Source organism: Podarcis filfolensis, assembly GCF_964270895.1.
Source record: "Podarcis filfolensis genome assembly, chromosome: 8".
NCBI classification, from domain to species: domain Eukaryota; kingdom Metazoa; phylum Chordata; class Lepidosauria; order Squamata; family Lacertidae; genus Podarcis; species Podarcis filfolensis.
This window is the reverse complement of record NC_139611.1, coordinates 16,019,539-16,033,007: the sequence shown is the minus strand read 5'-3', so window position 1 is coordinate 16,033,007 and position 13,469 is coordinate 16,019,539. Positions and strand designations below refer to the sequence as shown.

Here is a 13,469-nt window from a genome sequence, read left to right as displayed (position 1 = left end):
GAAGCTTTTCCTCCTGTTGTCACCTACCTCACCTCAGACAGAGGGCTTCCAAAGGTGATTTGAACCAGTTGGGAGCAATAGGTTTCAAACAAACACTAGTTTGTTTAACCAGCCAACTTCAGAAACCATGGTTTGAAGAAACTGGCTAGTTTTACACTGGGGTGGAGAGCCTCCTTTTCAGCCTGAGGGTGTGACGCATAAACACACTGTGTACAAGTATTCCTGCTGGTGCATGTAACACTAAACCATGGTTTATCATGACACATAAACTTAAGCACTGTGCAATTACACAGCCTGCCATTTTACCCAATACAGCTGTGGGATTATTTTTTGAATTCTGGAAAAGACCCTGTAAAACAACTAAACAAAAACAGAAGAATTAATTATTTCAGCTTGTACTGTGCATGAAAAGCCATTTCAAGTGATCACACTGTGTGTGGTCGCTGCATGTTTTTCCACCAGGATTTTACCAAAAGCATCCACAAGGTCTCTTTATATATAACAATCAGAAAATGCAGTATTAGCTCACAGAACGTTGTGAGTTGTTTGAAAAGGAAAAGTGGAAGATTAGGGCCGATTGGGGTATGTGTGCAGAATGGTCCACTGGAGGAAAGCATGCCTGGATGGATCCTGGAGCAGGATCCTTCCTTTTAGGAGGTGAGAACACATTGCAATAGCCTTTCCTTGCAAGTCCTACTTGTTAAATATACAAACAGGTAAAATAGGACTTTAGCCTCATGTAAAGAGGCAGGAGTGGGAAGTGGGGTAGAGGTAATGGCTCACAGATTTTAGCAGTGACTCTCATTGTGCGAGAGCTAACCCAGGCATTACAAGGGTGTCCCCTCACTTTCATTTGTGAAGTGCTAACAGATATGCAAATACGTAAACGAGGCTGACGCCAGACATCTGTATCATTAACGTTGTAGATCAAGTGGAGAACATATTCCCCCACCCCCAGGCACTTCAATCTTGGGGTTTTATTTTTTTAAAAAAGCATAGTAAACTCTCTTTAAAAAGTACCTTTAAACATTTCTCTCTCCCCAGATAGACACTATTTATTTATTTTTCCTCTTTAAAGCAAAGATTAGAGGCAGATGCTAGGCTTTGTCTTTCTCTATCTAATATTTCCCCCCAGAGGTGGAAGATTAATATTTCTGTTCTGGAGTACAGCAAATCTGAAATTCCCTTTGGGACAGAGATTTATTATTATTATTATTATTATTATTATTATTATTATTATTATTATTATTTCAAACTATACCCGCAAGGTTTCAGGGCCTAAAATGCCTTTCTCACCAGTCCCGTCCCCATGGCCTGCTCCAAAGGACTGGAGACAGAATGAGAGGGAATTCCTATTTGTGAGTCCCGCCTCACATAGGGAACAGGCTGGATGCGGCCCTCCAGCTTCCCTTTCCGGCCCTTGGAGGTTTCCCCAGCTCATACCTGCCATTTGCCCTGCTTCACACTGCAAGTGTATATACCTGGCTTGAACTTTAATAATGCTATGGTTTGTGATGTGCCAGCAAATCAGAATTGCAAACCATGGTGGGTTTGTAAACCATAGCTTGCGCTAACGATGGTTTAGCTCAAGGTCTGTCTCGGCAAACTTTGGTTACAGTCATAGCTGTGCCTCAGAAAAATGGGAGTACAGTCAACCAGCTGTGAGCCAGGATCTGCATTTGGATGTCATGCTAAACCAAACTCCCCCTTGCAGAGGAGGGAGGAGCACCTAAGCCTGGGAGGGGAGGTAGACTCACTCTCATTACACCAAGCTACAGTTTAACTCTGCCATCTCAATCTGGTGTTTTATCCAACTAAGTCAAAGTAGACTCATTGAAATAAATAGACCAAAGTGAGTAATTTCACTTGGCTTGCCCTGAGTTGAACTAGTATTTGATACATCCATGTATATTTTGGGACAACATCCCCAGCCAGCCTAATATGAGATATGAGACCCAGAACATCCGGAAGGTACGAGATTGGTGAAGGCTGGACTAACATTAGGTCTCAACCAACTCATAGTTTGCTTGTAAGTTTGAAAGTGCAAATCATAGTTTGCTGTGATATCTGAATCAAGTCCCATTGGATGCTAGGCAGTTCTATATATGCAGAATCTAGCAATCCACCCGGTGCTGATTGAAGTCTTGCAAGGAATACATGGTTCTCAGGGTGCTTGAAATAGGTCTGAAGCAATCCATAGTTTGCCTCTACGGTTGGAAGTGCAAAACCCAGTTTAGTGTGATATCTTAATTGAATGCGATTGGACGCTGGGCCATTCTATGTGTAGCACCCCATCAGGCCCTGACTGATGTTTGGCAAGGAATGTGTGGTTCAGATTTCAGGGTGCTTGAGCCAAGCGCAAATGTACCCCCGTTTCCTTTCCTCCTGTCAACACACTTAGCTCTCTGCTGTTTTGGTGCAGAAATACCTGCTCCCGTTGATCATGGGCGGCAAGGAAGACAGGAAGCAACTGCAGAGGATCGAGTCGAGCATCTCTGAGATGAGTGGCAGCGTGACGCAGACAGGTGAAGATTAATGATTCCATCAGTCCCTGCCCCTCAAAGCCCCTGCTCCCCATGTCTCTCTCCCCCCCCCACGTCTCCTTTCTTCTCGCCCCCACCCCCAGTCTTCCCTCCATTCCCCAACCTTCTCCTCCATCTCCACTTTATGTGGTGACTTCATTTATCTGCTCTGAGAAATCTGTTCACATTTGCAAATGAAGCCGCCGTCATTTCGGTTTAATTTGAAATTGCTTGTTTACTGTCGGCGCGGCCTCAATTAATTATGTTTTTACGGAAAGGCTCCCAACCTCAGAATATTAATAAGGGGAATAAAATGACAGCCTTTCGAAGGGGCTGTAAAGTTCATTTTTAATTTCTGCTTCTCTGAGGGTTTTCTTTGGGTTTTTTCCCTCCTGCCCCCTCCTTTTTCTTTTGGGGGACGGGTGGGGGCACCTGCTCTGCTGCCACCCCTTCCCCTTCACATTTTTTCCTTCTGAGTACTCAAGGCAGGGTCAAGAGAGTCTGTAATTACGCCTCGTCCCCCGACCCCGGCAACCTTCTCTGTTATTGACTCCATAGGGCTATTCTTCATTACACACTGCCCCGACGGATGACCTAGATTAGCTGTTACCTGTCACACTAGTGAAATCTCTCTCCTCTCTCTCTCCCTCTTTTTTTATGAACCTGTTTACTGGTTTATAATTTGAAAAAAGGGGGGTTGGGGGGAACCTCTGAGCAGTGATAATCAGTCCCCCCCCCTCCCCATCACAACTGAGTTTTCTTTCCTGGAGACGGGGGGTGGTGGGGAGAATGTATCCAGAGAAGGAATCTTTCCCCCATCTGCTATATTCACGTAAATGACTTTTAACCAGCCCTTTGCCTAGAACATAAGAACAACCCTGCTGGATCAGGCCAGCATCTTGTCCAGCATCCTGTTCTCACAGTGGCCACCCAGGTGCCTCAATAGGAAGCCCGCTAAGCAGGACCTGAGCACAATAGCACTCTCCCCTCCTGCGGCTTCCAGCAACTGGTATTCAGCAGAATTACTGCCTCTGACTCTGGAGGCAGAGCATAGCCATTACGGCTAGTAGCCATTGATAGCCTTGTCCTCCAGAAATTTGTCCAATCCCCTTTTAAAGACATCCAAGCTGTTGGCTGCTATTGCCTTCTCCAGGATCTGTGTGAAGGAGTCCTTTGTTTTGGTTTGTCCTGACTCTTCCAACCATCAGCTTCATTGGCTGTCCATGTGTCCTAGCCTTATGAGAGAGGGAGAAAAACAACAACTTTTCTCTGCTTTCTCCATGCCGTGCATAATTATTTGATTCATGTGCTGTTGTAAGAGCATAGATGCAGAGCACAGGAGCATCTTCTAAAGCGGGGGGAAAGATAACTGCTACTTTTGAATTGCCCAGCAATAAAACCGCTAGCACGTTTTTTGCAAAGCTAAGCAGGGTTTCAAATTGAATGGAAGAACACATGTTGAGATTCCTGCATTGCAGGGGGTTGGACTAGATGACCCGCGGGACCCCTTCGAACCCTACAGTTCTATGATTCTGTGTTGTTTTCCCAATCTCCCAATAGGGGAAGGGCTGTAGCTTAGCGGTAGAGCACCTGTCTTGCATGCAGGAGGTTCCTTGTTCAGTCCCATTCAGTGTATTTTGCGGATGTGACTTGGGCATCTGTTCCTTCTTTGCTGCTGCCGCTTATTCCAGGAGTGTTGTCCTCTTCCAAACCATATACAGACCTCAAGCGCGAAGGAGAGCTTCCCCCCGTGCAGTTCAGAGGTAGATAAATGACACCGAGGCTGCGCGAGTTCAGGGAGACAGTGCAAATCATAAACTGATATAATTAGAAGGGAGAGGTTTTGGATAGATATACTGTGGGCTTATAGACACCTATACAAAGGGAAGATAAAGTAGAAATAGGGGAGGTTAGATAACAGTGCAGGTAGATTACCCATGGCGTTGATAAATTATAAGTGGTTCGGGCAAGCAAAAGCCACTGATAAATTAGACGTAGAAAGAACGGAGGCATCTTGTAGTTGGACATCAGAACACTTTTTTTAAAAAGGAGTCTCTGCGTTTGTTGCGATCTCATTTCCCCCTCTGTTTCCTTCCTCTTTTAAAACAGTGACTCAACTTCAGACAACTTTAGCTTCTGTCCAGGAACTTCTAATCCAACAGCAGCAGAAAATCCAGGAGCTCACTCAAGAACTGGCTTCCTCCAAGGTATCTCTCATCAACCTTTACCCTTTCGATAACTGCAAAAACGGGTCCTCAAACAGCTTGCAAAAGCAATTGCCACGAAATATGCTGCAGTGGCTTTTTTTTAAAAAAAAAGAAGGATTTGACAGGTGTGTGAAGGGGAGTTAAGCCAATCAGCAGTTGCTGGGGAGCACGATCAATGTACCGCATCCATGTTTTAAATCAGGCTTACTAAAAGCCAGGGCAGGCATTCATGCAGAGATGCAGCGGGCAGCCTCCTTTCTGCTTAGTGTTCCCAGCTCCCAGGAGCCTTTAGTCCAGGCATGTGGAACCTCTGATCCATCAGATCTTGCTGGACTACAATTCTCATCATCCCTGGTCTTTGGCCACGCAGGCTGCAGGGAGTTGGCAGAAACATCTGGAGGGCACAAATGCTGCCCTAAGTAATTTGGTGCCAGGAGAAAGGGAACCCAGCCTCCCAAGCCCCCATTCACTCATTTTTCCTTTGGGGAGACAGAAGGTCTTGCTGGTGGCCTGGAGCCAGCCAGGAAATTGGGAGACTCTCTCTTCTGAGTCTGAGAAGTGTTAAGATCAAGAGCATATGTTACGCTTTAAGGAGAGAAAAGGAGCTTGTTGGGATGGGGAGTCTTTCAAGATTCCTCCTCCTCCTCCCTCTTTCTTCTTCTTTCTTCTTTCTAAAGCCCTCCTCTGAAAATAGTGACACGTGCTGCTGTTTATACAATATAATGTGTATGTGTGCATTTCCCCCCCATTTCATAGCATTCATATACTAGATTGCAACAAAACCTTAAAGTGCTTTACATTTGTTTGTTTTTTTAAAAAATTAGTAACGAAAGGCCGTTGAAAGCACTTATTTAAAAATTATTTTAAAACCAATTGACAGTAGGGAGGAAAAGAACATGTCAGCATTCTGTGTGTCCAGATAGGATTTGCCTAAACATAAACGTTTCAAGCAGGCACTGAAAAGTATACGGTGTACATCAATAGGCAGGGAGTTCCAAAGTTTAGGTGGATTTCGTTGGGCTATAGTTCCCATCATCCTCCCTGACCATTGGGCATGCTGGCTGCATTTGGGAGTTGCAGTCCAGCGTCTAGAAGCTGCCAGGTTGGGAAGTCTTCCCTAAACTTTAGCAGTTAAAAACAACAAAAACCCCAACCATAGTTTTTTCAGCTGTTCTCTTTAAGTTTTTATGTCGGCTTTTCAGACTCCTGCTGACATGCTGTAAAAAATGAAAAAGAAGGGCTTTAAGTAATTAAAAGGAAAAAAGAAAAGCCTGCTACATTCATTTGTGTGTGTGTGTAGGCTTGAATTTTCTACCACTTTTGTTTCTGGGGTTTTTGTTTTTGTTTTTTGTTGTTGTGGCTGTTTAAAAGAAGCTGGCTTAAAAAGCCCCAGATGTCAGGTTTTTATTTCTTAAATCCTGCAGCATCTGGCACCATATGTGTTTTGGAAATCCGAATCCCTTTTGCACAGGCCAGCAAGTGGAAACCACTCTCTGCTCCTTTAATGTGTTTCTGCAGTTTTCAAAGGGCTCCGAGAGAGAGAGAGGGAGCCAAAAACGGTGGCTTGTGGATTCCCCACTGCCTCAGAGGCTCAGGGAGTGGCAGCCTCCCTGGGGAACACATCTGTGCCTGGGTTGTCAGCTACTATGGAGCTGAGCCTGTCGCTGCCAGAAAGGCAGGCGGGGGGGGGGGGCGTGCAATGGTTGCTGCCAAAGCAGCAGCAGCAGCAGCAGCAGCAGCAGCAGCAGCTGGGAGCCGCTTCCAAGCAAGATGATGTGAGCTGAGACTTAGATAGCCCATCCAAGGATTACACCTGGCATGGATGGACTTTCTGGATCACCACTTAAAACAAAACAACAACTTGAAGCCCAAGGATGAAGGGATGGCTTTGGATTAGTGGCCAAGCACCTGTCTTGCATGCAGAAGGCCCCAAGGTTCATTCTCCAGGTAGGGCTGGGTGTCGTCCCCCCTCCCCGAGACCATACGAGGATTACACCTGGCATGGATGGACTTCAGAGTTGCAAGATCCCCCTTCTTAAGAACACAAACACACTCTGGAACCCTGAGGATCAGGAAATGACCATAGCTTAGTGGCAGGACACCTGTCTTGCATGCAGAAGGTCCCAGATTCAGTCTCCATGGGATGTCCCTGATCTGAGGCCCTGGAGAACTGGTTCCAGTCAATGCAGACAGTACTGAGCTGGGTGGATCTGACTTAGTCCAATCCAGTATAAAACAGCTTCTTGTATGTTGCTATGTCTTAAGCGAAGGGTTTTAGCTCAGTGGTAGAGCATCTGCTTTGCATGCAGAAGGTCCCCAGGTTCCTCAGTGGCAAAATGGTGGCTTATGGGCAGAGGTTGTTGCCTCCTTCACCCCTGAGCCTTGCACTGCAACCACTTGTGACAACTGGTTACAGTTATGCCAGAGTTATTGCAAGGTCAGGGATACTAACTCTCCACCCTGCAAAAAGCCCTTTACTGTTGTTGCTATGGTTAGAAAACTATGAGTCAGAACACTGTGGGGTTAGTTAAGGGCGGGCAGGCAGGCTTGCAGGGTATAGCTTAAAAACACCCCCCCCAAAAAAAAAAATCCACCAGGCAGATCCTGGTGCAAAAGTCCTGTGGTTGGAGAGCTCAAGGTAATTCCATGCACAAATTCCTACAACCATTACGCACTCTGGAGTGGCACTGTCTCATTTCACTCCCTCTTTGGCCTTCAATAAAAATTGTTTATTTTAAAACAAAATCTAGGCAGGCCAATCCTTGTGTGCTGCCCCTTAACTCCTAGCTGTTGTGGTGGAGACATCTGCCCGCAACCTTTATGATTCCTTTGAAACAACGCAGGAGATTGGCTATCCTCGGAAACGCTATTGAGAGCCTGGGTTCTTGGGATACTTTCTCTTGAGGAGAGGCCACATCTGAGTTCACCTGCCTTTGACCAAGACTTCCTCTTTGCACCCTAGGCCACAACGTCCACTAACTGGATCCTGGAATCTCAGAATATCAACGAGCTGAAGTCGGAGATTTATTCATTAAAAGGGCTGCTTCTAAACAGGTATGCAATAATACAGAACCAAAAGAGCCTACGGAGAGACTGGCAGCAGGAACAGGCTAATGGCCCATCATAGTCCAGCATCCTCTTCTCTCTCAGTGGCCATCCCAGTGCCTGTAGGAAACACACAAGCAGGATTCAAACACAACAGCACTCTCCGCCTCTTGGAGGAAGTTCTAAGGGGCCAATTTCTCAATAATGCAACCCACAGACCCACTGGGCCTCTCTGCAAACCTGGCTTTCTTTTTTCCTGTGCTTATATACTGCTTGATACCAAAACAGTCTCTAAGTGATTTACCAACAGATTAACAAATTGTAGGGGTTGCATCCAGTGCTAGTCTTGAAATTAATGGACACGAGTGACTATCTTAGGCCTGTTAATTTCAGTGAGTAGATCCATTGAAAATATGGAACATGAAGTGAGGTCCATTAATTTCAGCGGGTCTGCTTGGAATAAAACCTAGTTCAATGCCACCTAGTGGGTCTACTCTGAGCAAGACTTAGTGGGAGCAGAGGAGGGTTCTCGCTCCTATGCTGCAGAATTCTGTACTAGCTGTGGTTTCCAGGGCAGGGGCAGCCCCACAGAGTGAGTTGCAGTAATCCAGATGCCAGTGTCTGAACTCTTGCAGTCATACCTTCCCAGTCCAATAATAGTTGGAGCTGCCCTGCCAGGCATAGCTGGTCCCAGGCCCTTCTCTGTTCAGGGAGGGAGCTGGACTTTAGGAGCTGGCTAATGAATCTATCATCTTCAGAGTCTGCCTCCCCCCCCCTCCCCCTCACTGCTGTCACTGGTTCTTAAAAAAACAACAATTGGGATATGTGGGGTGATGCACTGTATGTCTAAAGCAGAGATGGAGATTCTTGTTCAGCCCAAGGGCCACATTCCCTTCTGGGCAACTTTCCAGGGGCCACATGCCAGTGGTGGGCTGGGCTAGAGGCAAAAGTGGGCAGAGCAATGGGTGTTCCTTTGTGCAGTAGGTTGGTTTGTACCTACACACTCACCACTGTGTCATCCATGCAGGCAAACAAGAGGCATTTTTCACCATTCAATGACACATTTCCAGCCAGGCAGAGACACTCAAGGAGTGTACAAAGCACAGCCAGTGTGGGGTGTGGCTAGGAAGAGAGGGTGTGGCCTGGGGAGGGTACCAAGGGCCAAACGGAGAGGACCGGAGGGCCACATTTTGCCCCTGGGCCTGGGATTTCCTCCCTGGCCTAAACCTATTTCTCATGCAGAACTCCAGTGCTCTGTTGCTGCCAGCAATTGCTAGGTGAGCCAAACAAGGACACCCGTGCTCTTGTCTGTGTGTCCGCAAAGGGACATCTCATCATTAACAGGAAATTCATTGTCGCCATTGGGGGGGGTGTATATGTGTGTATTAATGCAGCTGTGGAGATAAGTGCTTTTGGAAAATATATTTCTTAAAATAAATAAACAGAACCAGCCAGCTCAAGCCCTCCCTTTGCAGCAAAGCAAGAGGCCGTGACACCGCAGCAAAGGAGAAAAGCCTCCAAATTGAATTTCTTGATAGCATTTACGATACTGGTGAATAATGCGGAGCGTTTGCTCGTTTGCATGCAGAGGAGGCGGCGGACGCTTCCGATACGGGGTTTCTTCCATGGCTAAGGGGGAAAGGCTTTGCCAAGAGGGTCAGACGTCCTCCCGTTTTCATTCCACCTCTGGAAATCCCTACATGTCCCTGACACTACATAGGGCTTGTCTAAGAAACAGCTCCTAGCCTACAATAGTGACTAACACAGTGTTCTGGGTTAACAGCCGGCCATGGAAGCCTGTTGGGGATTCCTGAATGCAGGTGTGGGGGTGATCTCAGGCCCATGGGACAAATGCAACCTTTCCAGGCCTCTCTATGTGGCACCCAGGCCTCTGGCACCCCCTCTCTCCAGGCCTTGATTCCTCACTGGTCCTGCTGTGCATGCTTCTTGAGTATTTATGCCTGGCTGGAACATGTCATTGAACTCTGATAATGCCTCTTGCTTGCCTGAATGGGGGATAGAGAGAGGGGTTTGCGTGTTTGCAGAACCTCTGGAGTTTGCATGACCGGAAGGTGGCCTACTGTACAAAGGTAATAATCACTACAGAAGGAGAGAGTGGTCCTGCTTGTGAGTTTCCCATTGGTGCATCTGGTTGGCGGCTGTGAGAACAGGAGCTCTTCTTAGGTCCTTTATGAACAAGGAGCAATTCAGCAGGTCACGGAGCTGGATCTAAGCTGCTCTGTTTCTTCCCTTCCTCCCAGGAGGCAGTTCCCTCCCTCTCCATCTGCGCCTAAAATCCCATCCTGGCAGATCCCGGTGAAGCCCTCCTCGCCCTCCAACCCCGTAACCAACAACCACAACACCAGCAGTGACATCTCCCCCGTCAGCAACGAGTCCAACTCCTCCTCGCCCGTGAAGGAGAACCACAGCCCCGAAGGGCCCAAGGTCAGCTGCCACCTGCTGGGTCCTGAGGAAGGGGGTGAGGCGCTGATCGACCTCAAGGGGCAGGTCCGGATGGAGGTCCAAGGGGAGGAGGAGAAGCGGGAGGGCCAAGGCGACGAGGAGGGGGAAGAGGAAGAGGAAGAGGACGAAGACGACGATGTCAGCCATGTAGACGAGGAAGAATGTGTGGACGTCCAGACGGAGGACCGGCGAGGAGGTGATGGGCAAATCAACGAGCAAGTCGAAAAGCTACGGAGGCCCGAGGGAGCCAGCAATGAGAACGAAATTGACTAGTGCGTCTGGGGAGGGGTGCCACCTGCTCACCCCCCACCCTCCGTACCTCTTGGCCGTGCTCTGTTCCTCGGGCCTCTTTCCCTGCCCAGTGATTTCTCCCTGTCTCGCCTCTGTGATTCAACACAAGTAGCGTTGTGACCATCTTGCAAACCAAGCGGCCTGTGCGCCAAGGTCTGAGCAGCCCCTCACCCGCCAGTTCCGCTTTCCAGTGGCTCCCCTTTATTTCACACTACAAGCCACTCTTCCCTCACATTTCACCTCCAAAAGGGGCTTGGTTGCCACTCGGCCCACACCGCAGCCAGAGAAATGGGCCTCCTTGCTGACAACATAACACAAATCCAAATATCAAACGATGGACCTCAGGTTCCATCCTGTCTGTTCCTAAACTCTCTTCCTCTCTGGCAACCATCTAACTCAACTAACATCCCCTTTGCAAAAAAAGAGTGGGGGTTACTGCCTTCTGAGCGACTCCCCAGAGCCACCGGTGTGACATCTGTCTCTCTCCCTCTGGTGACTTATTTCCTCCCCACCCCTTAGTTCAGTTTCAGATTGAAAAAACATCCCCACCTTTTATGAAACGCAAATGTTTTTTGTGGGGTTCCCAGATTCTCTTGCTTCCATTTCATTTCTGAACAAAGCGGTTGTCTTCTGAAGATCCCCTAACTCCCTCTTTTTCCTAGGGTTGTGAGCTAAGTTCTACTAAGAGTAGACCCACAGAAATTAATGGGCCTAAGTTAATTATGCTTATTAATTCCCATGGGTCTCCACTGAGTAGGACTAGAATGGGAGACAGTGTCTTGGGAACAATAGTGTGGCACGTTTGCTGGTAGCACGATTTGCTACATTAGAGGGAGCAATTCTGTGAAGGCTTGGGTTGTTGGCCCAGTTTCTTAACATCTCCTGCCCCATCCAAAAAAAATGTCCTGTGCCTGAGGCTTAGCTCTGCTGCTCCCCCTTCCTCTCTCTCTCATCCTTTACTCCTCTTTTTCTCCCTTTCTTCATGAGTCCTCATTTCTCCTTGCTGTTAAATGCCTAAAGCAAGCTCATGATTTTCCCTGAAGAAAGAAAAGGTACCGAGCCCAGTTCCCCTTCTGTCTCCTTCCCAGTTCCAGTATAGGTCCTTGGCATGACCATTGACTGCTCAGTTCTTCTAAGTCAGTTTTGGGAAGCTCTCCTGACATTCCTGAACTACAACTCCCATTAGCCCCAGCAAGCATGGGCAATGGTCTGGGATAATGGGAGTTGGCTTTTAGCAACATCTGGAGGGCCAAAGGTTTCCCATTCCTGGTAGCTGGAAGCTCTGTCCAGAAAAGAAGCTCCCTGTCATGTCTCTGCATGAGTAGCTGCTCTGACTTTTATGAAGACCGGTTTAAACAGTGGATGGGGCAGCTGTTTCCTTCCAGGTGTTGTTGAACGCCAGGCCCCTGTCAGCCCCAGCCAGCATAAGAGCAACACCTGGAGGTCCAGAGGTTCCCCATGCCTTTTCCAAGTCATTGGGCCTGAACAAAGGAAACAAGGAGGCACTTTGCCCCTCAGATGTGCCAGGCAGAGTCTACGATCTTTATGTGGAGGCCTGTTCCTTGCACCTGTGTCACCCTTCCTCCCCGCATCCACCCCCCCATCCCTCTTGCCCACCTCACTTTTGCCTTACTGCAGGGATGGGAAAGAGTACAACTGCACTGGACTACAATTCCCATCATCATCCCCTGACCACTGGCTGCTGCTACAGGGGCTGATGGGAACTGAAGCCCAAAAACATCATGGAGGGCTATGAAGGTCCTCAACCCACATCCCTGCCTTATTGGGTGGAGTAAATGGTCCAACGATGTCTGGTCTCTGTTCACTTTTTCATTCAAAGAAAGAGAGGAAAAATATATAGATAGATATTTAAAAGAGCCTCGATTCCTGTTAACTAACATCTCTCGGGTCTCTCACTGCCTCCTCATCCTCACCAAGAGGCGAAACCGAAAAAAATGTGCTTGTCCGTGTGATCATGTATAGAATCCAACTATAAAATATGATTGTATATAATTGTAATAAATATGAGTTACCACTATTTAACGCCGGGCGCTTTGCTGCTATGGCTGTAGTTTATTTTTCTTCCTTTTTTGAAATCGCCTGCCTGTTTTCAGCTGGGAACAGAGGTAGGATGGATTCCAGAACCGAATCCTCTTTAGGAAAAAAGAAAAGTTGGGGAAGGAGTGTAGTTCGCTGCTGTTAAATATCTTTAAAAGTAAACAGATTTCATGTCCAAACCACAATTAGCTCCACACTCTTCACTTAAGGAGCAGCTCAGACAAGGGACATGGAGCTACCTCCTTATTATCGCCTCTGAAAATGCGCTTTTTGCAACTGTGTTCCACGGTCCAAACAGTTGACTTTCGTTTTTAACTGTTCAAGTGATTTAACCTCATTTTGATTAGTGTGAGGAAGTTCCAGGCAGTTTTTGTACTCTTTTAAAGAAGAATTGGTCTCCTGTTTTGCTTATGGGAACATTTATTTATGTTCACACAATTAGCCTATGGAACTCATTTCCACAAGGTGTGAGGCTAAGGTCACAAGCTTAGATGGCTCCATACTGAATTAGGCAAGCCCATGGAGGATAGGTCTGCCAGTGGTTACAACTGCTAACAAAGCAACAAGTTTCTAGCGCTTACAGCAGTGAAAATGACCTTGAAAATATTGGCACAAACGCCTGCTGAAATCTCTCAGGCCAGAGCGGGTGACAAATAAGATTCTCAGTGGGTGGAGGACTAAGGTTCCTGTGCTAGGTATTGTTCCTTTTCGCAACTAATGAACCTAACAATAAATTGTAGGGGAAAACTTTAAAAAAAATAAAGCCATAGAGAACAGTATTGCAAATTAATTGGATTTGAATAATGCATACAGCCACAAAATTAGGAATTATAGGAAACTGTCATACCAGATCAGAGTATTTGTCTGTCCAGCCCAGGATCGT

At 47.2% G+C, this 13,469-nt stretch overlaps 1 protein-coding gene across 1 annotated transcript in view; it reads left to right on the top strand.

Moving 5' to 3' along the window:
- PEX14 (peroxisomal biogenesis factor 14) overlaps positions 1-12,566 on the top strand; it is a 118,297-nt gene extending 105,731 nt beyond the window's left edge. The window contains exons 6-9 of the mRNA XM_083628867.1: positions 2,423-2,525; positions 4,632-4,729; positions 7,692-7,783; positions 10,036-12,566. Coding sequence (XP_083484993.1) covers positions 2,423-2,525; positions 4,632-4,729; positions 7,692-7,783; positions 10,036-10,510 — 768 coding nt within the window. The 3' untranslated portion in view covers positions 10,511-12,566. The remainder of the gene's footprint in view (positions 1-2,422; positions 2,526-4,631; positions 4,730-7,691; positions 7,784-10,035) is intronic.
- Positions 12,567-13,469: the final 903 nt, after the last annotated feature.